This window comes from Phocoena sinus, chromosome 8 (genome assembly GCF_008692025.1).
Source record: "Phocoena sinus isolate mPhoSin1 chromosome 8, mPhoSin1.pri, whole genome shotgun sequence".
NCBI lineage: Eukaryota > Metazoa > Chordata > Mammalia > Artiodactyla > Phocoenidae > Phocoena > Phocoena sinus.
In genome coordinates this window covers 57,216,901-57,240,857 of record NC_045770.1, presented here as the reverse complement: position 1 = coordinate 57,240,857, position 23,957 = coordinate 57,216,901, and the positions used below count along the sequence as shown (strand labels likewise).

The 23,957-nt window shown below is 52.4% G+C and overlaps 1 protein-coding gene and 1 pseudogene across 2 annotated transcripts in view; both read right to left on the bottom strand.

Annotated features, from left to right (window-relative positions):
- Nucleotides 1-3,970: 3,970 nt before the first annotated feature.
- Nucleotides 3,971-11,413, bottom strand: LOC116757727 (annotated as a pseudogene).
- ARRB1 (arrestin beta 1) overlaps nt 7,244-23,957 on the bottom strand; it is a 79,948-nt gene continuing 63,234 nt past the window's right edge. The window contains exons 9-16 of one of the 2 annotated variants that reach the window (XM_032639853.1): nt 23,059-23,143; nt 22,569-22,641; nt 21,443-21,580; nt 20,180-20,263; nt 18,947-18,970; nt 15,708-15,778; nt 14,878-14,929; nt 7,244-13,542 (exon numbers count right to left, since the gene is read on the bottom strand). In XM_032639853.1, coding sequence (XP_032495744.1) covers nt 13,431-13,542; nt 14,878-14,929; nt 15,708-15,778; nt 18,947-18,970; nt 20,180-20,263; nt 21,443-21,580; nt 22,569-22,641; nt 23,059-23,143 — 639 coding nt within the window. In that variant the 3' untranslated portion in view covers nt 7,244-13,430. The remainder of the gene's footprint in view (nt 13,543-14,877; nt 14,930-15,707; nt 15,779-18,946; nt 18,971-20,179; nt 20,264-21,442; nt 21,581-22,568; nt 22,642-23,058; nt 23,144-23,957) is intronic. The other variant, XM_032639854.1, reaches the window with a different exon arrangement.

Below are 23,957 nucleotides of genomic sequence, written 5' to 3'. Positions count from 1 at the left end.
AGAGGGGCAGGGGGGTAAGGGAAGGGGCCACAAAGAGGTCTTGCAGGAAAAGGTGAGATGGAGGGGTCTGGCTGGCCCTCCCCTGACACCCTGATGTCACCCGCTCACTGCAGACCCTCTTTCAGCAGCGCCAGCGAGTCACCGAATGGTTAACCTCCCCCTCTAATCAGATGCTGTGAATGCTGCTGGAAGTTTGCGGTGGGCAAGTGACTGCAGGGGCCAAGTGCCAGGGGGGAAAGCTCCATCCAGGATGTGCCCTTAAAGAGCAGGTGGGATAGAGAGCAGGTAGAGAAGGAGAGAAAATGTGTGTGACTGTCAGAAATGTGATACACATCAAGGCAGCTCTGCACCGAGAAACACGTCAGACTTCCTGGGCTTCTGTGACCCTGTAAAAACTGAAATTTCCTCTCAAACACAAAGGGAAGCCACGATCACCATCTCCTTGAGAAGCCTTTTACTTCTGCGACCCCTTTCCTACCCAGGCCCCTCAGGTCTGGGGTGGGAATAAGTGAGGGCCCAGCTGGAGTCCAGAGGACTGGGTTTCAGTCAGCTCAGCATGACTTGCCAGGTCGCCTGGACCCCAGTCAGTCAGAAGCATTGGTTAGGCCCTACTGTGTGCTGGGTGCTGGGGATCCAGCAGTGAACACCGCAGAGCCGGCTCGTGCCTTTCTGGTTCAGTCCGACCCCGACTGTGGACACCCCCTGCCCCTCCCTGGCTCCAGGTTCCTTCCATCAGGCCAGGGCTGGACTTGTGACCTCCAGAGGCACTCCCTGCTCTCACTGAAGTCCATCTCCTTCTTCATTAAGTCTCTGCCTGGCAGACTCATGGCCCTAACTTACCGGCATGGCCTTTCCCAGACTGGGAGAAGTTACAAGGGCAGTTAATATTCCTGTGGTAATGAACTTGGCTGCCTTCAGAGTCCCCGGCTTTGCCCCCCAGCCCTCCCTCTCCACCTCCACCCTCTTCCCTCAGCCCTGCCTCACAGCGGTTTGCCCGGGGATGGCCAGTCCCATGGAGACCCCCTCAACTAACCCTTCAGTGTACTAGTGGGGAAGTTGCGGCCCAGCGACTGCAGGAGCCCATCCAGGTCACACAGGGTGTCAGGAGCAGAGCAGATCCAGAGCTCAGGGTGCCCCCTGGGGCCATCCCTGCCCTGCTCTGGGTCTGAGTATCTGGCAGTGCTGCCCCATCTCCAAACTCTGTATCTCCATCCCTGTGGTCATTGCCTCCTGCGGCCAGACCTGTGGTGACCTGGAGATGAGCAAAAAGCCAGCAAGGAAAGGGTGGAGAGCTCTCTTCAGCCTCCATCAGCAGCTTCCAGGAGGCCTCAGAAACCTGCTCCAGCCTCTTGCAGGCAGACACTCTGATGGGGGCTCCTTCACAAGGGAAGGGGCATCTCTACACCTCTCCGAGAGGAGAAAGGGGCTTGTTCTGGACCCGCAGGCTCTGAGGTCCCCCTGCATGAAACTCATCCTTCCTGAGCCTCTCCTCTCTGCCGAGCACCTGCTGAGATGGACCATACCCGGCTCCTGTGCTCAGTAAAGATGGGGTCACTGTGATAATGGAGGCATGGGGGCCCCCAAACTAAGGTGACCATCCAAACTAGGAAACTTTGGAGAGTGAAAGGGACCTCTATTAATAATTACACTGGGACAAGAATAAACTAGGACTGTACCAGGCTGTTGGGCCCTGGGCTACAATGACTTTTGACAAGACTTGGAGGGGAAAAGAAAACGTGCCAGACTGCTAGACTAGCTAGTCTGCCAGCTCTAGATAACTAATACACTCCCTGTCCTTGCCCCTGTCCTCCAGCCATGCTAAACAACTTCCTGAATGCTATTCTCTAGCCACACCAGACTACTCAGATTTTAGTAACAGAGCCCAGCTAGCTATTCCAGGCCCCATACCTTGCTCACACAGTACCCTCTGCCTGGGATGCCTTACCCCCAACAGAGAGCAGCAGGACAGCTCAATGGTTCCCTCTGCTTTCCTGACCTCACCCTCTTCCTCCTGTCTCTGGACACCCCCCCCAGACCTTCATTTGGACTGATTTGTTTTCTGGCCCATTGTCTGCACCAGACCAGACACTCCCTGCAGGGGCTGGGCCCAGTTCCCTTTTGGGTGCCTGACCCTGGCGCACAGAGATTTCTGAGCGCCATGCCCCACAGAAGACCAAAGCGCAGAGGAAGAGGTATCACGCAGGGCTCGCTCTGGCCTCCCTCTGCTGTATGTCTGATGCCCACTCCCTTTAAGTCCCACAACCTCTCACCTTGTTGAGCTGAGGCTGCAGTTATAGAAGATGCCTGCATGGTCAGCTCCTTGTTACTATTCAATAAAGTGAGAGAACAGAAAGAAAATGCGGCTTTAGAATATGTAATCATGTAAAACATAATTTAGCTTTAGCTTTTAGACTTTGACTTTTTAATACAATTATAGCTTTCTGGCCCTCCATTTGGGATTCTTGTCCAGCGTCCTATCTGGGCAACATCTGCCACTGACAGCCTGTCTCAGCCTTGGTTCCTTGACCCAGGGAGCTATAGTGACATCTATTGGCCAATTTGTGAGAGTGGGAGCAGTTTTAACTTTTTTCCGTACATGCGCCATCTGCTGGTGAACATGGGAATGTTCCTTCTTTCATTTAGTCAAATCCATTCAGCAAATATTTTATAAAGTGCCTACTATGCGCCAAGCACTGTGCTAGGAAGAAGCTGGCAGTTGTTCTAGGCACTTTACATATATTAACCGATTTTAGATGACAATTCTATGAAGTAGGTGTTATTATTCCTACTTTACAAATGAACAAACTAAGACAAAGATGAATAATTTGCTCGTTGCTAATAAAGGAGTCAAGTTGGGGTTAGAACTCAGAGCCCATGTGCTTGCACCAAGAACAAGTAAATAAACAAGTAAGATACCTCTTATGAGGGAAATAAACAGAGTGTTGTAAGAGTGATGGGAAAGGTTGTCCTTTGAATGGGGTAGTCAGGCAGGCTCCTCTGAGAAGGTGGCTTATCCTGAACAATGGGAAGGAAGCATCTCTGCAAACCGCCTAGGAAAGATCAATCCAGATCAATCCAGAAGAAACAGCAAGTGCAAAGGTTTTGAGACTGAATATTCAAATATTGAGTGGGAGGCCAGTTATGACCATTCTACCCCTAAATACCTCTCCAATCAGTCCTTCTTCTGCTTCCCCACCTGGCCCCAACCTCTACATCTCTCAGCCGGATCCCTGTCCCAGCTTCCTTCTTGATCCCTTTGCCTCCAGCCTTCCACTCCAGTCCATCCTCTGCAATGCAGCCAGAGTGATCCTAAAAGTGCATGGAGCTGATCCATCTCACTGCCCTGCTTAAAACCTGTCCCACCGTCTTCTGGATAAAAAGCTCTTTGAACTGATTATCTTTAACCTTCCTCCCCATGGCTATGGTCTGCTCCCATCTCCTGTTAGCTCTTCTGGTTCCCTTCATTCTAGCCAAACCGAAGTCCTTACAATTCCTTGAAGGTCCCAGGTTGTCTCACCACCTGGAGCTTCCCATGGGCCACCCCTTCTATCTGGAATGCCCATAGCCTCTCCTCACCTGCTTAACTGCTTCTCATCCTTCAAAACTCAGTTGAAGCAATTCCCTTTCTAGGAAGCTTGCCTTATTTCCTATCCCACCCGCCCCTCTTTTGTGCTCCCATGGCACACCATGAGTATGTGTCAGCCCCCATCTCCAATATCCCTCAACATCAAGTCGAAATCTTTTTCATCATGCCTTACATTCCTGTGAATTCGTGAACCCCTTGAAGGAAGGGATTGTCTTATTAATCTTTGTGTCTTCAAGGTCCAGCATAAGCCCCAGCAAATGGTACGTGCCCAGTAAATAGTTTGCGGTTTGTGAGCTACAGATTGTTTAGTTTCTTTCTTTTTTTTTTTTTTTTTTTTTTTTTGCTTTTTATTGAGATACGTATTTGCAAAGAGTAAAAACCCACTCTTTTTTGGCATAGTTTATTTTGACAATCAAGATATGGAACAGTTCCATCACCCCCCCAAATACCTCCTGCTGCCCCTCTGTAGCCAACCCTTCCTCAACTCCAGCCACTGGCAACTAGTGGTCTGTTTTCCATCCCCATAGTTTTGCCTTTTCCAGAATGTCCTATAAATAGATGCATACGTATTTATCCTTTTAAGTCTAGCTTCTTTCACTTAGCATGATGCATTTGAGATTCATCCTTGTTGTTGTACCACTAGTTGGTTCATTTTTATTGCTGAGGAGTATTCCATTGTATGGCTGTACAAGAGTTTATCCATTCACACTAGTTGAAGAGCATTTGGGTTGTTTCCAGTTTTTGAGTTATGAGTGCATCCATTATTAACGTTCACATACAGGTTTTCGTGAGGACATAACTTTTCATTTATTTTGGGAGTGGAACTTCTAAGTCTTATAGTATCTTTAAACTTATAAGAAACTCTGCCAAACTGTTTTCCAAAGTGTCTGTACCATTTGGTATGCCCACCAGCCATGTGTGCGTTCCAGTTCCTCCACACCCTTGCCAGCACTATTTATTGGGAAGAAAAATTGGATCGCCTTTGCACCTTTTTGGAAAATCAGTTGATATATACAGGTCTATTTCTGGATTCTGGAGTTCATTCCATTGATATAGGTGTCTATTCTTTCACCACTACCACACTGTCTTCATTACTGTAGCTTCACAGTAAGTCTTGAGATCAGTTAGTAGGCAACTCCAATGTTGTTCTTCCTTTAAAAAATTGCTTGGCTATTCTAGTTCCTTTACCTTTCCGTATAATGTTTAGGATCAGCTTGTCTACACATACAAAAGAAAAGAAAAAATTCTGCAGAGATCTTGATTTGGACTGCACTGAATCTATAGTTTGTAGAGAATTGACATCTTCTAATCCATATTGAATCCATATTCAACATTGAATCTTCCAGTCCATGAACATAGTACATGTCTCAATTTGTTTAGGTCTTCTTTGATTTCTTTCATCAGTATTTTGTGCTTTAGAGATGTACATAGAGATTATGCACATATTTTCCTATTTATACCTAAGTATATTTCCATTTTGGTGCTATTGTAGGTGGTATTATCTTTTTATTTGGCATTGTCTTTTAAATGTCAAGATCCAGTTGTTTGATGTTACTCTACAGAAGTATAATCGATTTTTGTATACTGATCATGCATCCTCATTGATCATCCTCTTCTTCTGGTTTTTGTATGTTGAGTTATTTTAGATTGTATCCTGGACACTGTGAATGTTATGTTGTGTAGACTCTAGGTCCTGTTATAATCCTTTTTTTTTTCTTTTTTTGCGCTACGTGGGCCTCTCACTGTTGTGGCCTCTCCCGTTGTGGAGCACAGGCTCCGGACGCGCAGGCTCAGCGGCCATGGCTCACGGGCCCAGCCGCTCCGCGGCATGTGGGATCCTCCCGGACCGGGGCACGAACCCGTGTCCCCTGCATCTGCCAGCGGACTCTCAACCACTGCGCTACCAGGGACGCCCCCTGTTATAATCCTTGATAGAACGTTGACTTTGTAGTTGTTGTTGTCGTTGTTTCAAGAGGTTATCAACTGATTTAGTTTCAGACCCAATTTGTCTGTTGGGTGGTGGGTGGTTCTAATCACAGCACAAATCCACAAGAGAAAGGAGAAATAAAAGGGAAATCTACCCCATGCAGGTTACTTCTCCAAATTTTTACTCCCAGGACCATTTGCCTGCTTTTGTTTAATTTTCAGAGTCATTAGGTAGCTGTGTTTTGTATTTTTTCCAGGGTTTTTATGTAATCAGTAGGAGAGATAGGCTGTAGTGGACTTACTCTGTTTTGGCCAGAATTGGAAACTCCTACACAATTTATTTTGATTTGCTGAAAATTTTAAAAGCTAAGACAAATGAAGTCTCAGAACACCATGAAGACAGTGACAGGAGAAAAGCTCAAAGCTAAGAGGTAACCGCAAAGACCTCTTCCATGTTTAGAGCCTTGTTTAGGTGTCAGGGCACTCCTTCTAAATTGTGGTATCCAGGCCAATAGGATTATTTCTGTTTTTTGGATGAGAAGATTAAGGAAGAGGTGGTGACTTGCCTACTTGGTCTCAGATCTAATCCCCTGACCTTCTCCTGCTCTGTATTGCAGGGCATTGACCATTGCAAACTACATTCCCCAAGATTCCTTGAAAATTAACTTTTAATTCGAGTCTGCCATTAGGAGGGCAGAAGGAAAGGAGAAATCAGAGTATTTCCTCCACCTTCTTGCTTTGGGCAGCATCCCAGGAACAGAGGCTTTTCTTCTATGGTCTGGGTTCTTCAGCTACTCTCTCCCTCAACAGCCCTATTGGGCTTCCCTGGTCCTTAGCGCCGTAACACCACCTCTTCTCCCTTGTCCTTCCACCCTACAGATGGTAGTGATTTCCTATTGTACCTGGGTTGCCTTACATCCCATTTGCCCTTGCAACATTTTCATAACCAGTTTCTTTGATTAAATTCCTGCTACTGATATTCTGGCATAGGCTCTGTTTATCTGGACTTGGACTGATACGGTCCACGTGGGAGGGCAGAATCAAAGATCTAGCTCATGTCTCCTGATTCAGATGTCGGTGTCTGCCCATTACCCTTCTCTGGCTGGGAGCATCAGAGGAAGGAGACCACCCTCTGGCCAACCAGGAGGGCAGTGCACTGATCTAAGTTGTACATTATTCTACAAGAATGTAAGAAACAAAATGGTTTCACACATATGACCAATTTTCTAGGAAAGCCATCTTACATGCAGCAGTATCTTCCTTTCGTGTTAATACAATACACTGTCATTTAGGACTCTGAATCTCCCTCACCTATATCCCCACTCCTCCCGTGTGTTCTTTTGGAACAGGCAGTGGGTAAGTCATGGAAAACTGAAGTGACTTCGGGGAGACCCAGCAGAGCAGGAGATGAGGACTGAGTTAGAACCAGAGCTGGGACTGGGACAGGACTCCAGCTGAAGTGGTCAGTGGGGAGAAGATGGGATGGCTTCACCCCAGGAGCAAACCAGGGGTCATGGGATCCAGTGGTGTCTGAGAGGGATCAGAGGTTTGGCAACTTCCCCAGGCCCAAAGGCTGGTAAATGGCAGTGAGGGGAGGAGAAGGGGGTGAGCAGCCAGGTTGGAGTTGGGGCCACCACCTGACCCAGCTAGTCAAGGGCAGCAGGGACAGTTTCTGCTGGTCTATGTCCTGCCATGGGCTTATGAGACAGAAATAAAAGCACAGCCAGCATCTGTCATAAAAGACCTTTAATGGTCTCCAATTTATGGTTCTTTTTTTCATTAGAACTGTTAGAACTGTCCTGTTAGAGTTGAATAAACTGTAATAACTTATCTGACATAATAAGGAATGCCACAGGTACAACAGATAAACCTGGCAGGTGGCCCAGGAATAAGGGTGTCACAAAAGAATCACTTAACAGAAGGGCCACAGACCTGGAGACCAGTCTCCAGCACCTGTCACTCCTCACACCCAGGATCCACACACAGTACCAGGTTAAGTGCCGGCTCCCACTGGAAAGGAAGACGCAGCCCCCTACCCCGGCATCTGCGGCTAGACCCCAACACTGAGCAGAGATGTCCCAGGAAGACGGTCCATCCAACCATCATCCCCCGAGTGCTCCTGGATCTCCAGGGCAGGCCCTTCATACCCACCTCTCCCATGACCCTTGCAGTAATCCCTTTGAGTTGGGCAGAGCCGGGCACTATCTCCATCTTACACAAGGGGAAACTGAGGTCAGGTTCCCAAGGGCACACTCCCACTGAACACAGAATAGCATTGGGCGCTCTTTCTCCCATGCCACGTGGCTTGCTGTGCCCCAAGTCTCACATTTCCACCTGGATGCCCTGGGTGGGGGCCGGGCGGGATGCTGTGCCAAGGGCTGGTCCAGGTCTCCCCGAAGTGCCCACCTCTTAGTCAGCCCCAGTGAGGGACCTGGGCAGAGGGGCAGACCAGCAGGAAGAGAATTTGGGGGACTGGAGGTAGGGAACCAGCCTCTCTTCAGACACCCGCCTGTTGCCCACACATTTAGTTGACCGCAGATGTGGGAATGGAATCCGATTAGAATTGCTCGAGGGAAATTTGCTGCTTAAAGGGTCTCTGGAGGAATCCTGCCTTCATAGGAGGGACTTTTGTCATAAAGTCCTCCCTTGGCATTTCTTTTACTAAAGCTGGCTGTATATAAAGAGGAACCTAACTCTAGTTTCTCTTCCCACCACGCTGTCCATCTGCCATCTCATTGGCCTGGGCTGGGGGAGTGGGGTGTCACACTGGGGCACAGACACAAGTCCTGGGGTGGGCTGGGCCTCTTTGCTTCCTCCGTGGTCCCCCACAATGCCTGGGCCAATTTCAGGGCCAAGACCCATCCTCATAGCACCAGGCCCCCGCCCAAATGAAACCCAGGCCGGAGCTTCAGTGGGGGTGGGCTACAAAACCATCAAGTGTGTGTGTGTGCACGCGTGTGTGTATGCGTGTGAATAAGCAAATGCTTGGGCCTGGGTCTGTGACCCAAGTTCCAATAGGACGATACTTTGTATTGGAATGCTAGAGTCATTCCAACAGGAAATGCAAGAATAGAAGCTGGGCTTGCTGGTCTAAGATCAAACCTCAGAATGGTGGTTTGAAGAAGTTTTTCTTCAAAAGAAAGTTTAAAGGTGAAACCTCAATAGGCAAGACAGATAAAAGCAGAGTTGTTCTGGTGGAAGTGGGAATGGCGGGGAGGGCTGGAGACCTATCCTTGGCCTCCACCCCCATTCTCCCACCTTAGCAGCCCCTGACAAAGCTCTGTGGCACACCAGGGGTTCCACAGCACCTGGTTTGAAAACCAGTGTGTCAGAGTCTACGGGTCATGGGTCCTGGGGATCTGTGCTTTGACTTCCCTTTCAGGGTGAAGAGTTGGGAGAGAGTGATGGGGGGAGGATGCTCCCCCTTCAACGGGCCTCTCTTTGAAGCCACTGTGCAGTCAGCCTGCAGGGGAGTGGTAGAGGTGGGGATCCTGCCCCATGGGTAGGCCATTCCAGTCCTGGAAGGAGAACAAAAGTGAGGGAGCTGCCTGGGCCAGGAAAGCAAAATGCCAGGCCCAAGGCAGGCTTATGCACGAGAGTCGGGGGAGTCTGTTTTGGTCCTTGTTGACTTTAAAAACCAGAACAGGTATAGGCCTACGTCCACAAGACCCTATAAGAGTCCAGGATTGGGGCCTAATGCCTTCCTCTGGGATGGGTGGAGGATGTCCAGCCCCCAGTCGCTGGCAGGAGGGAAGCTGCCTTTGTGGGCTGCTGAAATGACCGGGGATGCGTCAGCTGGGGCTCAGATCTCAGCGTAAGAGGCCTGGGTTTTCCCCGGACGCAAATCCCTCCCAAGTGTCACCAAGAAGCGACAACTGGCAGCTCTGGTTGATCCTGGAGGGGGTCTTACACTTTGAAGGGAAGGGGCAAGCAATTTCTATTCCACTTCACCCTTGGGGTTCTCTAGTGGGATAGTGGGGGGGTGAGCACCCCTGGGCCTGGGGGACGAGGCTCTCCCTAACCTGGGATCAGATCCAACGCTCCTGGCCTCTGACACCAAGGTGTGCCCCTGCCCGCCCCCCCCGCCCCAATCACTGACACAATCCAGTCCAGTCTGTCTGTCTTGGTTGGTGGGACCACTGCCCAGAGACACAGCATTCCTGAATAGTATCTGAATTTCCCTCTCGGCTGGGTCACCAAAGCCAAACTGGCCTCGTCTCATCCTGGCTGACCTCTGCCTAAGTGACACGGGAGCAAGAGATGAAGATGGCTGGGAAGGCTCAGCCAGCGGCAAACTTCCTGTGTGACCCTGGGCTACCCCCCCCCCCCTCGCCCCCCGCAGCGGCAGGGCCACAGCCTGGGCAGCCATGTGCAACTTACAGAGCTGACTTGCATCTCCTCTGGGCCTCACAAGTTCCTCGAGTTGGGCGGGAAAGGGATGGCTGTCTCATTTTACAGTTAGGGAAACCAATCCCAAGAGGTTGAATGAGTTGCTCAAGCTCCTCAGCTGGGTGGTAACAGCCAACACGGAGAGGCATCGTGGACTCGCAGGCCAGGGTGCTCTTCACGGCACCACGTGGGACCAGCTTGTCAGCAACTCCCCCAGCTGAACCAAGACCCCAAGTGAGCCCACTCTCAGTTTGTCTGGGCTCTGAGACTGAGAAGGCCCGTGGAGTCCAGCCAAAGAACTCTGTCCTTATCTTCACGGGGACTGAACTCTTCTCTAGGTTGGAAGGCTGAGGAAGTCCAGCTGGCCGTCTGCCTGCAGACTTTCACCCCGAGTCATGCTCTCCCTTCCTGCCCAGACTGCTATCTACATGCCACCCGCATGGCCCACTGCAAAGTCTCAGTGTGGAGAGGCATGGTCAGCACAGGCTCCAAATGTGTGGACAGAGAGAGCCAGTACTGTGGGCTGGTGCCTGGAGCCCAGTGGGGCTCCCCCACCCCCAGTTTCACTCCAAGGGTTCCCCTGGACAGGCTGACTCCAGATGGAGAGGGGCCCTGCAGAGAAGAACTCAGTCATGCTTAGGGACTGCAGGAGAAGCGGGGTCTGGAACCAACCAGAAACTTGGCAAGATGATCTGTATGTTCTTTCTCTCAGGAAGAAGCCTGAGCATCCCACTGGGCTGCAGTGCATGTCTGTGCAGGAGGGCGCCCAGCCCAGGGGCAAGTGGGGCTAAACTCCAGCCTGTGACCACTCAAGAAGCTGTGCATTCCAATGTGGGTGGAATCCACCTGGAAGGGACACCATTTCTAATTCACATCAAGGCACCATACAGACTAGCAGCGATCATGGAACCCTGAATGCAATGGCCCCCTCGCTACTTCCCGTAAAACTTTCCCTTGACCATGAGCTTCCTGAGCACAGGGGCTGGGAGTGACCCAACTCTGTGTCTCCAGTGCTCAGCGCCAAGTGGAGAAGTTGTCAACCAAGGATGGTTAAGCCAAATTCAAATGAACTTGACCACTGCCCTTCTGCAACCCTGGGCCCAAAGAGTAAATAAAAGGCTAAATGGGCCCATGATGCTTCTTGCAGCTAGAGAAATTTCAGTTCAACACTGGGATAAACCCAATATGGTGAGTGTGATTTTGAGGCGGAAGGAGGTCAAGAAACCAGCCTGAAAAAGCTTTTGTGTGACCGGGTTAGGGATGGGGGAAGAGGTCTCTTTGTAGGCAAGTGATCACCCCAAATCCTAAAGGGTCTTATACCAGCCCCAAAGGTTCCAGAGGACAACCCTGAAGAGCATATGCTTGCCATGCATTGTTCCAACAACTCATTAACTCTCCAGCTGCCCAAATGAGGTACAGACTGCCCAGCAGGTTCTGGGAGGGGCTGGGTGCAGCTGGGACCGCAGAACTGGCCATGGGTGTGTGGCTGCCCCAAGCTGACTTGGTTCTGACTTGGAGTAGGGGTCCCTAGGGTTGAGTCTTCATGAGATTCAGAAGGGAAGGGCTGGGGTACAGTGCCAGGCACGTGAACTGGGTAATTTCACCATGGAACATGGTTGCTCGGTCCACCCCAGGAGGGACTGGACTGAAAAGCGTTGAGCTGCAACTTGTACAATAAAATTTTGCCGTCTCCCTTTTCACAAGTATGGGACAGTATGGGACAGGGATAGAAAGGAGCAAGAGATCCCCTTGCCCTGTGAATCAATATATTTGCTTAGGTATAAGGTAAACTTCAGGACATCCAAAGGGGGGTGTGAAGTACTGGAGGGCTTATCACAAGCTCTTCCCCCACCCACCTCATACAAGCTCTGTCCTTCTGTAACACCCGGGCCTTAGGGCCAAGCAGCTCATGCTGGCTATGGCCACAGCTTGACATCACACAACCCCTCAGGAGCCCAAGAAGGGCCTTTCTCAGGCCTGGAGTGGGTGTGGGGTGGTGGTGCTAGGTGCTCTCCATGGCCCTGCCACCTCTGGGGTCCAATGAATCCTCGCTGGTTGCAGACAGATCAGAGTCAGTGGCTCTGGCTCCACCCACCAGACCAGAAGCTCTAATGTTCACGAATTCTTGGAGGCAGAGCTGGGAGGGCCCTTTGTGATCATCTGGTCAAATCCCTTGGTTTTCTAGGTGAAGAACTGAGGCCCAGAGATGGAAAGGAACTTGCCCAAGGTCACACAGTAAGTGAGCAGTAAAGGTCAGACAAAAACAGATACCTTTTAACACTTTCTGCCTCATTGTCTGCCTGCCCTGTTGCCCTGGAAATGCCCCATGTCCCAATCACACCAACACTAGCCAATGGGTACTGGGTACCCATGACACTGGGAACTACTGGGGTGGTCATCAACTCCCCAAGGAAACAAAGGAGTCCCCCCCCTCTTCCTTTTAGGTGAGGGCATCCTGATGGACCCTGCCACCTTCTGGGGAAGGATCCTCTTTGACTGTGGGCACAGTGACCTCAGGTGCTCTCTCCTAGCCTGCAGGGGCAGCCCAGCCCGGCCCTGGAGAACTGCAAGGGCAGGAGGACACCGGTGGCCCTCACTTCCCACACCAGTAATCACTTCGGGGTCACTGATCACTCTTAGGTCTACAAAGGAAGGGAGCTGGGCAGACTCTCACCCTCCCACCCGGCCCCCATCTCTCAGAGTCACCCTTCAGGAAACCTCTTCGGGACCTTGGTGCTTTCTGAAGACCCCTCTCTCCTCTCTCTCTTTCTCTGTGCATATTTGTAGATAGGACACACACACACAAGATACAAGGCAGTTAGGATATTACATCCTGACGATACTGAAATAGACTTGGGCTACTTCACACAATTTGCCTTAGACTAGGTAACTGCTGGTAAGAAAGTCAGTCCAGCTACTTTGTTCCATACCTGGGGTCCACAAACCTTCACCAATGTCACTGTCAGTCACAGAGGGACATGGGGGGGGAGATGGGGGAGGAAGGGGAGAGGTGTTTGGTGGGTCCAAACTGCGAAAAGAACTGCATGGAGAATCTATCCACCAGTCTGCCCCTCCCAGCCAGAGGTTGGCCTTCGATTCGGTCATGTTTTAGCTGCCAGAACTGTGTTAATCACCTGGGACGGTGGACATCCTCTCACGTGTCTTGAGCCCCCATCCCCGCCCCTCCAAGCCCTCGCGCCCCATCTTCCCCTTTCTACTCCCCATCCCAAGTCAAATTCCAAGACCAGAGCCATGTTGGCCTTTCTGGGGGTCAACAGGAAAAGAGGGGGGGATGGAGAGGTGACTGCAGTGAGAGTGGTGAGGGTGGTGCACGTGGCCCTGTCGGCATCGTGACAGGGCCAATCCTGAGGCCAGAGGTTCACCACCGTGACCTGAAAGACCACTGGGGCCCCCCGGTAGAAGCTGGAAGAACAAAGGGGAGGGGGAACCAGGGCAGGAAGAAGACAAACAAGCATCTTAGTGCGTGAGCGCGGACCTGGAGCTGCCCGGAGGGAGGGCCGGCCCCAGTCTATCTGTCGTTGGGCTGTGGAGAGCCGGTACCGTCTTCCTCTTCCTCTTTGTCATCCTTCATGCCTTTCAGTCTCTGGCGAGCAAAGTCCTCAAACACAATGTCGTCGTCGCTGGTGGGAAAGACAAGGAAAATGGGTGTGTTTGCAGGGCAGGGAGAGTAGGCTTATCCAGGGGCTGGAGAGCCTGCACAGCCAGGTGGGACCCAGAGGCTGGCCTCTGGGACTGGCCTCGGATAGAAAGGCCTGCCAGGCTGGCACATCTGGATGCCCATCAATGACAGTGGGACCAGCCAGTTGTGGAAATACCAGAGGGAGGCATGAGTTTGCCTTAGGGCTGGAAATTGACCTGGTTCTTGAGGAGTTGGGGTCAAGGGACACATAAAATTGGGAGGGGGGGGTCAGTGTGGCTGGGTTAGGGCCAGAGGAGGAAGTTATTCCCACAAAGAGGCCAGGCCACCAGTAGTTTCACAGCATATTCTATTCTGAATCCCCCAAGAACAGGCCCAAGGAACCCCATTCAACCACCCGAAGAAAGCACTCCTGTTTCCTGCACAGGAAGCAGTGGGCCTGGCTTGGAAGAGAAAACCCCTTTTCTCCAGGGAAGTGTCAGCTCACACTCTACCCTGAGGGATCTTGGATAAGACAGGGTCTGTGGGGGGCAGGGAGGGGGGTAGGCCAATCTAAATAGGGGGGCAGAGAAAATGTGGGTGGGAAAAGAGGGTGCCTGAGGGGGTTTCAGGGCTAAGGGCTGCTTCTAAGGACAGTAAGTTCCCTTCTACTATAAGACATGTCCACATAGGCCCACCGAAGGCCCCAGCCCCACAGAATTCAGCCAGCCGCATGGGGTGTCTTCATGGGGTGACTTAAAACCCCATATCCCAAATATCTCCTGGGGGACAAAGGAAGTGTAGATTTGGAGCTGGAGCGAGAAATCTGCTTGGCCCTGGAGGTATTTCCTGATGTTCGCCCAGGTCCTCCCCCTCTGGCCACTGGTGACACGACAGCCTTCGACCGCAGGGGAATCCACATTGGTCCTCGGGAGTCAGAAGCAACAAGATCCCCAGGAACTTCCCCTCCCTACGGCCTGATTCCACTGGTTGGGTGAAGGCCAGGCAAGAGAGCCCCAGCCCAGGGCCACAAACCAGCCCTGTGACAGCCGAGCAGGTGCTGTGGATGGACGAACGGACTGACGGACGTGCAAGGACGAGGGAGGAAGACAGACCCCACCAAGGCAGGAGGAAGAGGAACAGGCACCGAGGGTCCTTCAAGTCACATGCAGGCAAGCGGGTTGCTGAAGAGGCGAGCAGAGGCAGCTCTCAGCAGACGGGTTAGACCAGCTGCTCCTCAGGGGTTAATTAGCATAAATGCAAATAACCAGGTAGCCCCACCCACCTCCCAAGGCCCGCCCCGCCCCCCCAATATGTCTGCAGGCAGGGTTTGGCTTACGTGGTGTCAAGTTCTATGAGATTGGTATCTACTGGAGCCTCGTTCTCTGGAACTAAACACAGGGCAGACGAGCGCCCATGGGTTATTGGTGAGTGGGCAAGTGGGCAGGTGGGCACAGGTCCCCACCCTGGGACAACTAAGCTAAGATGGGGAGGGAAAGGAGGAAGGGGAGTGGAGAAGGGGGGGCTGGTCCCTGGTCTTGGTAACACCTCGAATAACCTTAAATGCAGGGAGGAGGGCCCAGGGAGGGCCAGGGAGGCCCACAGCAGGCCCAGGAGAACAGAAAAATCTCTGGACCCTGCTCCTTTTGGCACTTCTCCAGCACGACTTAGATTCAGTTGTCGCATGCAGGACTGTCACTAACTCTAATACAACCATTTATTCACATTTTCACATTTCTGAACTTGGGGTATGTTTACAATCAATGGCATTTCAAAGTTTAATTGTGGGAACACTTTTCTTTCTTTGTGGTACATACTACAATGTTTCTTTCAACCGAAACAGTCTTAGGTTTAATCTGGTATCACTTGGAAAAATCATGGGGATGGTGTGTCCAGGGATCATCTTTTCCATGCAGCCCCTTCTGCTATGACTGGATGCCAGACAAGGGCTCCAAGCATGGCCTGTGCAGCTCCCACCACCAACCCCAGCCCAGAGAGAACAGAGCCAGACCTCTCTATCTCCTGAGGAGTCAGATGCAAATAGGAGTGTGGGCCTCACAAAAGATCCCGTGAGCTGGGGAAAAGGCGTGACCCTGGGCTGAAGGCTGACCCAGAAGTAGGTGGGGTGATAGGGAAACCCCATCCCAGTGACCCACAGATTCTGCTCACCTTCCCGATGCGGGGGTTCCTCTTTGGGCTTGGGGTGCATTAGGGTGAAGGGCAGCTCCACAGCCACGTCACTGAAAGAGACCCAGACCAGTTGAGCCTTGAATCCAGTCCCAGGCTGTGAGTCTCAGTGGCCTGTCACTGTGAGGACTGGGGAGGGTTTTACGGTAGCTCTGGGCCAAGAGGCAGGAAATCTGGCCCCAAGACCCGGTTCCACCACTCTCTGAGCATCAGTCTATCTGGGAGTTGAACTGGGAGATTTCTTCTCCTGGCTCCAAAAAACATGGAAACTTCCCCTTTCCTGAGAAGGATCCCTGGATTCCCACGAGCTGGGAGGAGGCACAGGGGTGGGAAAAGGGTTGCCCAGGGCAGTGAGTGTGCATCTTGCTCACTGAGTGGCTCCAGAGGTGCCCTGAGTCCCTGCTGGCCTCAAATGGCCACAGCCAGCCCAGCCTCCCCTGACACTGCCCTTCCCAACTTCCTGGTTGGAACTCCTCCCACCCTCACTCTGTCTTATCTCCCAACATCTCCAGGGGGCTCCTGTGAAAGTGCTCAGGTGGCCCTAGCCCCCTGCAATCTAGATGATGCACTGCTGAGGTCAGCTTAATCAAATTCAAGCTAGATGGGACCCAGGCCCCAGCACCGTCTACATTGTGCACAGAGCCTTGAAGCCGTGTGGGGATGGAAGGATGGGAGCCGTGCTGCTACTGGCTAACGTTTCTGACTGGGCCTTCTCTCCCCTTAGCCCTGATGGACAGAATAATAACAAGAGCAGAAACTCATGGTACTGACTCTGTGCCAAGGAGGAGTCTACTTTTTTTTTTTTCCGCCTTGCTGCTCAGCTTGCAGGATCTTAGTTCCTTGACCAGGGATCGAACCTGTGCTCCCTGCAGTGGAAGCGCAGAGTCCTAACCACTGGACTGCCAGGGCATTCCGCCAAGGAGTAGTCTAGAGTCACTCATTTAACCTTCACAACAACAATGTACAGGCTGGGAAATTGAGACCAAAGAGAGAACGCAGCATATCCAAGGCCGTACAGCTATTAAAAGAAAGTGACAGGGCTTCCCTGGTGGCACAGTGGTTAAGAGTCCACCTGCCAATGCAGGGGACACGGTTCAAGCCCTGGTCCGGGAAGATCCCACATGCCGCGGAGCAACTAAGCCCGTGCGCCACAACTACTGAGCCTGTGCTCTAGAGCCCGTGAGCCACAACTACTGATCCCGAGTGCCACAACTACTGAAGCCCACGCACCTAGAGCCCATGCTCTGCAAAAAGAGAAGCCAGCCAATGAGAAGCCCGCGCACTGCAACGAAGAGTGGCCCCCGCTCACCGCAACTAGAGAAAAGCCCGCGCGCAGCAACAAAGACCCAACGCAGCCAAAAATTAAATTAATTAATTAAAGAAAGAAAGAAATTTTTTTTTTAAAAAAAAAGAAAGTTACAGACTGAGGATTCTGACTCCCTAATTCACACCCTTAACCCTGTGTGATAACATCTCAGAATTGAGAAGGTGATTCCACCCACCCTCTTTCTCCACTCCAGACAAAAGCAGCCCTGAAAGCTCCTCCACTCCACTTAGGTGGTATCACCCTACAAGGCCCTGTCAACTGTGAACGCCTACAGGCACATCATCTTACTGACTTTGCTGCCAGGGGCCGGTTGAGAGGAGGATGGGGCAGGGGACGGAGGGGTCAGGGGTATAAACTACACAACCAGAAAGGGCTGTTCCACCAGCCCCACCACTCACTGAGGAACACTTCACATCTTTTTTTTTTTTTTTTTGGTACGCGGGCCTCTCACTGTTGTGGCCTCTCCCGTTGCAGAGCACAGGCTCCGGACGCGCAGGCTCAGCGGCCATGGCTCACGGGCCCAGCCGCTCTGCGGCATGTGGGATCTTCCCAGACCGGGACACAAACCCGTGTCCCCTGCATCGGCAGGCGGACTCTCAACCACTGCGCCACCAGAGAAGCCCCAACACTTCTCATCTTTAAGTCTCACTGAGCTTATCTGGAAAACGGGGCTAACTATACCTACCTTCTAGAGCCATTTCCAGGAGGTGATGTAGGTAAAAGGCTTGGTTAAACTGTGAAGCTTGTGCCTGCCAGAATTATTGCTTCCCCTCAATAGGAACATGGGGGTCTCATAAGGCTACTGAAACAATTTGGCTTTTTTTTTTTTTTTTTTTTGCTTTTTGCTTCCAAAGGGGATTGCTTCTCCAGGTTCACTTGGAAAAGTGAGCTATCAGAATGGAAGCTGGTGGGGGCTTCCCTGGTGGCGCAGTGGTTGAGAGTCCGCCTGCCGATGCAGGGGACACGGGTTCGTGCCCCGGTCCGGGAAGATCCCACATGCCGCGGAGCGGCTGGGCCCGTGAGCCATGGCCGCTGAGCCTGCGTGTACGGAGCCTGTGCTCTGCAACGGGAGAGGCCACAACAGTGAGAGGCCCACGTACTGCAAAAAAAAAAAAAAAAAAAAAAAAAAAAAAAAAAAGAATGGAAGCTGGTGGAAGATTAAGACTGCCAACCTTCACTAAAGCCATCCAGAATAAAGATGGAAGAATCTGGACCTTAACCTTCCACCAGGCTATGAGCAGTCAAGGGCAGGGGGTGTATCTGATTCCTCTCTGGGAGCTCAGTCCCCCTCACAAGGCTGGGCTCAAGTATGGGTTCAGGAAATTCTTACTGAATTACATTGAATTGAATTTCACCTCTCCAAATGGACTCAGTTTTCTTGGATGAGCAATAGTGGCACCTTGTGACAGGAGGAAGCAAAGCACTGGGTTTGGGGCACAGGTATTTTTGGAATGCACGTGGATCCAGCTGGCTCCAAGAAGCCTTGTCTACAAAGGCAGGTCTCAGGACCTCTCCTTGACAACACTCAGCCTCATTAGTTAGTTCTCATTAGTGTAGAAGTTTGAAAGACACAAAGCCTGCATTTCTCCAAAACATCCTGTAAAACAGACTGATTGGGGGCCACTCCCCAGATAAGTGGAGCCAACTTTGCTGTCTGCAAAGGTCCTTGTCACTTGGGTAGGGTGGAAGAGCAGGGCGAGGTTTGAAAGGAGAAACTGCACCTCCCCAGTCCCTCTGGAGAGGGTCCTAGTCCCGGCACAGGCCTGAGCCTGGCAATCAAAAGTGACCGCTAAGATTCCTTCCAACCCAGTGCCCGTGATTCTGGACAATCAGGACAATGGTCTCTGGGCCCTTCAGGCAGGTGAGTGGATCAGGTTGAAGGAAGGGACTTTACCTGGATGCAAGATCTCCCAACAGGCTGTGGGTGGGTCAGAGGAGGCGGGAGAAGTGGTCAGGAGAGAGTTCAGAGAGGAAGAAAACAGAAAGCACGTTCATTTACCACCTCTGTTCCCCTTTGGGGTAGATTAGATCCTGGGACACACTCTACCCACCCCAGTTGTAACTGCTCGTTCAGGGACATACGGAAGTGTGAGCCCTGCGTGGGGAACTGGAACCCAGGCCCGGCTAAGCCAAACTCCCTGTGAGGGGAGCCCCAGGGTCATTATCTGTAAAGGAGACATAAAAGTTAACCCCTGTGCTGCCTGCCCTGGGGAGGCTGGGGCTATCCAATGGCAGAAGGAAGCACTTTAGGATTCCCCAAGGGTTCCTCAAGAAGGAGCCTGAGGCAGACTGTGGGTCCTGCAAGAGTCACAGGACACGGGATTTGAGATTTGTGATTCTGAGTGTCCTATAATATATGGTCCATATTACACACTGTCACCTGCACAAGGCATTATTCTAAGAATAAAGGAGACTCGATGTCTAATGCTATTAGCTTTCCAATCTTTTCATAGAAATTTATGAATTAAAACAAATCCCTCTGACAAATTAGAAATCCTAATTCTAGGTTTATAACAACATGTAGGCCCAACATATGGAGAAAAGTGGGAGTTCTTTCTGAGCTTCCACCAGACAATGCTCCAGGTAAGGGAATACGTTTGGTCTACCGCCATGACCCCAGCACCCAGTCCGTGACCTGAGATTAAGGAAGGAGATTTCAGGAAATGTGTGTCTGGGCCTCTGTTTCCCCATCTGTAAAATAGGAGAGTCGGAGCATCCCCAATCCAACTCTGGAATTCTGAGCTCCTTGAGCCATTTCCCCAGCAGATCAGCCTGGGTATGAGTCGGGGTGGGTGCTGTGCCCTGAGGTGTGATGACAGACATGGCACCCCTTGTAGACCCCACAGCACAGACTCTGAGGAAGCTTCCCCCCACCTCCCACGTGCCCAGACTAGCGATGGGGAAGAGGAGGAGGAAAAAGAGGAAGAAGAGGAGAAGGGGGGAGCAGAGAAAGAGGGGAGGGGCAAGAGAGGGGCCAAAGGCCTCTGAAGTAGAAGAGGGAAAGGGGAAGGAAGAGGATTCAGCTAAAAGGTCCAGCAAACAGGCAGAATGGGGCAGCGGGTGTGGCCATCAGGGACCTCCCTGCTGCACTTCGGGGTCTGGGTCTGGGCTGGGCTGTAGCACTTACCCTCCCCGAGACACCACCAGCTTCACCTTCACTTTGTAGGAAACAATGATGCCCAGGATCTCCCGGTTGGCTCCTTCCCTCAACCTGCAAGGCGACACAGGGAAGTCGGTTCACAGGGCTTGCTGGTGGGCAAGACCCGGCAGGATGGGGTGCGGTGTGGGGAGCGGCCATCGGTCCCTTTCCTGGCCACTCAGCCGCCAGGTACAGGCAGAGCCCAGTGCCTGAGAAAGGCGAGGTCTGCTCTCAGGGAGCAGGAACTCAGAGCCCTGGCTTCCGAGTCTGGCTTTGAACCCCTGCTTCCCTCCAGGGGCCTGAGTCCCAGCAGTGCTGTGCGGAGCGGCTCTTCCTGCTCTCACGTGGATTCCCTTTGTCTCACTCCTGAGCCAGAGAGGAGAGGGCAGTTGGCGGGGGAGAGGAGGGGAGTGGGTACCAGGGAAGACCCTGCAGGAAGTGATGCTTTAATTAGGTCTTGAAAGCAGGTAGGATTTGAGCCAGGGAAGAAGAGAGCAAACACTCCAAGGGGAGATGGTAGCATATGAAGGGGCGGGTGAGACAGCGTTTGGGCTGGAGTGGCGGGCAGCGGTGCTGCAGAGGTGGGTCAAACCCCCAGGAAGGGCCAGACCTCAGCGGGCAGGGCAAGATGGGTCCCCACACCCCCAGGTCTCCACTAGAGGAGGGTGGCCTCAGGGAGTCAGTGGTGACCGTGGGAAAGGAGCGACCCTATGTTATGGCCCTGGGATCTCTGCCCTCCGGGGACACCCCCATGTGTGGTTTAGCCCAGCTCACCACCCTCAACTCTCCAGACTCCCCAGGCCTGTCCTGATTCACCCTCTCCTGCTAGGACCCTTCCAGAAGCCACTCCCTTCCTTCCTTCCTTCCTTCCAGCCTTGCTCTGCCTCAGGGTCACACTCCATCCAACAGAAGACATGACGTCAGAAGCTCCTGCCTCTTGCACGAAGCCTTTCCAGGTCGCCCTCCCCTAGGCAAGCCAGCAGAGCCCAGCACTGACTACGAGAGGCTGGCCGAGTGGTCCATCTTGCTCTCTGGGGCACCCCTGGATAAGGGTGGGATTGGGGGACAGCTTCTCTGGCAGTTCAAGCTCATGAGGACAGGCCCTGGACAATGCTTGGGGAGAGGGTAGCCTGAGCCCACACTGGCACTGGTGGGACCAAGGTGGGTGTGGACCCGTTTTGGGGAAGGGTAGGGGAGCCAGTGGAGGGGGGGACATCCAAGAGCCTGGGACTAGGGAGGGTAGGTCCTCACAGGGTGCTGGAGGCCAGGTTCGTGTCCTCATGTTTGAGCTTCCCGTCCAGGGCGAGGCCCCGCTTCTCTCGGTTGTTGGCCAGGAAGGGGGTCAGCGTGTAGACCTTGCAGAATGTCGAGCTGGGCGCCACTGTGTCACTGGGAAGAAGGGGGACCGATGTGGAGATGCCCCCCAGAGCCAACCCCAGCCCAGCCAGGTCACAGAGCCCGGCCCTGCAAGTCCCCCTCCGCCACGAAGGGGCCACATGGGCCAGGCCCAGCTCTGGCAGGGAGACCACTGCCACCCAAAAGGGGCACATCTCTGCTCCATGTGCAAACAGCAATGACTCTGGGGTGATCCAACAACTTCATTCTTGGTTTGTAAGCAGGTGCAAGTTTTTTAAAATTCAAGGTACTGCTTGGCCCTGTGCTGTTTGGCTAGGATAATTTTTTAGTGGAGACAGCATGGACTTTTTCTTTCCCTAACACATTATTATGAAGAATTCAAACATACAGGAAAACTGAAAGAATTGTGCAGTGAACACCCATATACCCACCCCCTGGGTTCCACAATGAAGACCTTATTTGCCTCATCTCATCTCCATCCATCACGTGTAAGGTGTTTGGATTGTTCAGTTTTGACCTGCTTCTGCTCCATCCGCCATCCCCCTTCTCAACAATGAGCGAGCTGGGGTGCAGTAAGCCTCAGAGTCAGAAGAGCCCCAGCTCTGCCGCCGGCCAGCCCTGTGAGGCTGAGCAAGTCACCTCTCTGGCCCTATTTCCTTCCCTATGTACTGGGGTCAGCAGCAACCCCAACTCAGAGGGCTTTGTGCAATCTAGGTTTCCAGTACAGTGTAATTATTCTCTTCCTCCATAACCCCAGTCCTCTTAGATTCACTAGCTCTTATTTTGTCATTCTCGTTTTAGTGGGTCTTTTCCCTGACTGTAGCATGCATTTCCTTATAGCTAAACCAAGTGGATGGTTTCTAAAAGGCTGTTCAGGGTCATTTACACTGAGCGGCAAGGAAATCTGAGGCCCGGCCCTCTGCCAGGTGGAGAAGAGCCACCTGGACCTGTGACCAGACCTAGGGCTTCTCTTTTCCCCACCGGATCCCACACGTCCAAAGCTGGCCTTGTGCTCACTTACTCAGCCTCTTCCATGGCCACAGGGCACTTGTATTGCGCTGTGTTGAAAAGGCAGATGTCTGCATACTGGCGCACTGGGGAGGAAGAGGGAAACAAGGTGGGGTGAGCCAGGCTCCCCGAGTTGGGGATGTTCAGCCCCAGGCAACAGCCAGTCCACCAGAGCTTCTGCAGGAGATGGACCCATCCTCTACGTGGCAGCTCAAACATGCCCACTCCTTCCATAAACAAAAATCTCCCCCTGAAGGACAGCCCTGGCCAGAACCCAGGGAACCTAAGAGAAGAGGGGGCTTCAACAGTAAACTCATTACCCCGCCAATAAGCAGCCTGTGTTACCAGCCTCAAAAGCCTTACCCTTTGGCTTAGCAGGCCTTGGGCTTCTCAGTGGGCCGGTAGTTATTTACAAGGCTGTTAGTGAGGGGACAGCCTTCAGCTACCCCGACCCCTGGGAGGAGTCCCCTTGCCACCCCCGGGCCGGCCCTCTGCCCGAGTACCCGAGATCTTAATCTTCTTCACTGTCTTGTTGGTGTTGTTGGTGACGTGGACGTTGACACTGATGGGTTCTCCGTGGTAGTAGATCTGGGAGGTGTAAGAAGGGAGAGGGATGGATGGGAAGCCTCCAAAGCTTTAGATGACGAGGAGGGAGAAGAGGCCCCACACACATCTCCTGGGGTTCCCCAGGCCTTGGCCACTCTGATATTGGCCCCAAGTTCATCAGCCACTTCCCACTGATGCCACTGGGCATGTTAAACTTAAGTTCCTTTGTGGGACCTTGAAAGATAATTAAGTTAGAAGGTGATACTCCTGTGTTCCACTCCGGGGTTGGCCACCAGAAGTAACAATAACAGGAATAATATTGGTAATGAGGGTGAGAGTGGTGTGACCTTGAACAGGTTATCTAAGCCTCAGTTTCCCCCTCTGTACAATGGAGGGACTGGAGTAGGTGATATATCAAGTCCCTGCCGGCTCTGGCTGCCTGGAAGTTAGACCCAGGAGGGTCGGGAAGAAGCAGGAGAAAGGTGGGGAAGGGCTGATGCACTCACTGAGGGAACCTGCTCTGAATCCTCATTGAAGAGCCTCAACTTGCATCTTGGCCCAAGCACTTGCCTTCAGCTGCGCCCCCCCCAAGAGGGAGAGGAGGTGCTCACACTTCAAAGGGGGATAGGGGTGCAGGGAGATGGCCAGGACCCAGGACCTTTCAGGAGGTATGCTGACTTCTGAAGTCAATCGCACCCTTCGAGCTCATGCCCCACCTCTGCCACGCCTTTAGTCCCCAAGAGCCTTCTCCAAATCCTCCAATGGAAGTCTCAGATTCCCTGAGCCCTGTGATCCTTGGGCTGGAGGCAGAAGCTCCCAGCTGAGGAGGCCCAGAGGGCATGAGAGAGCTGGGACC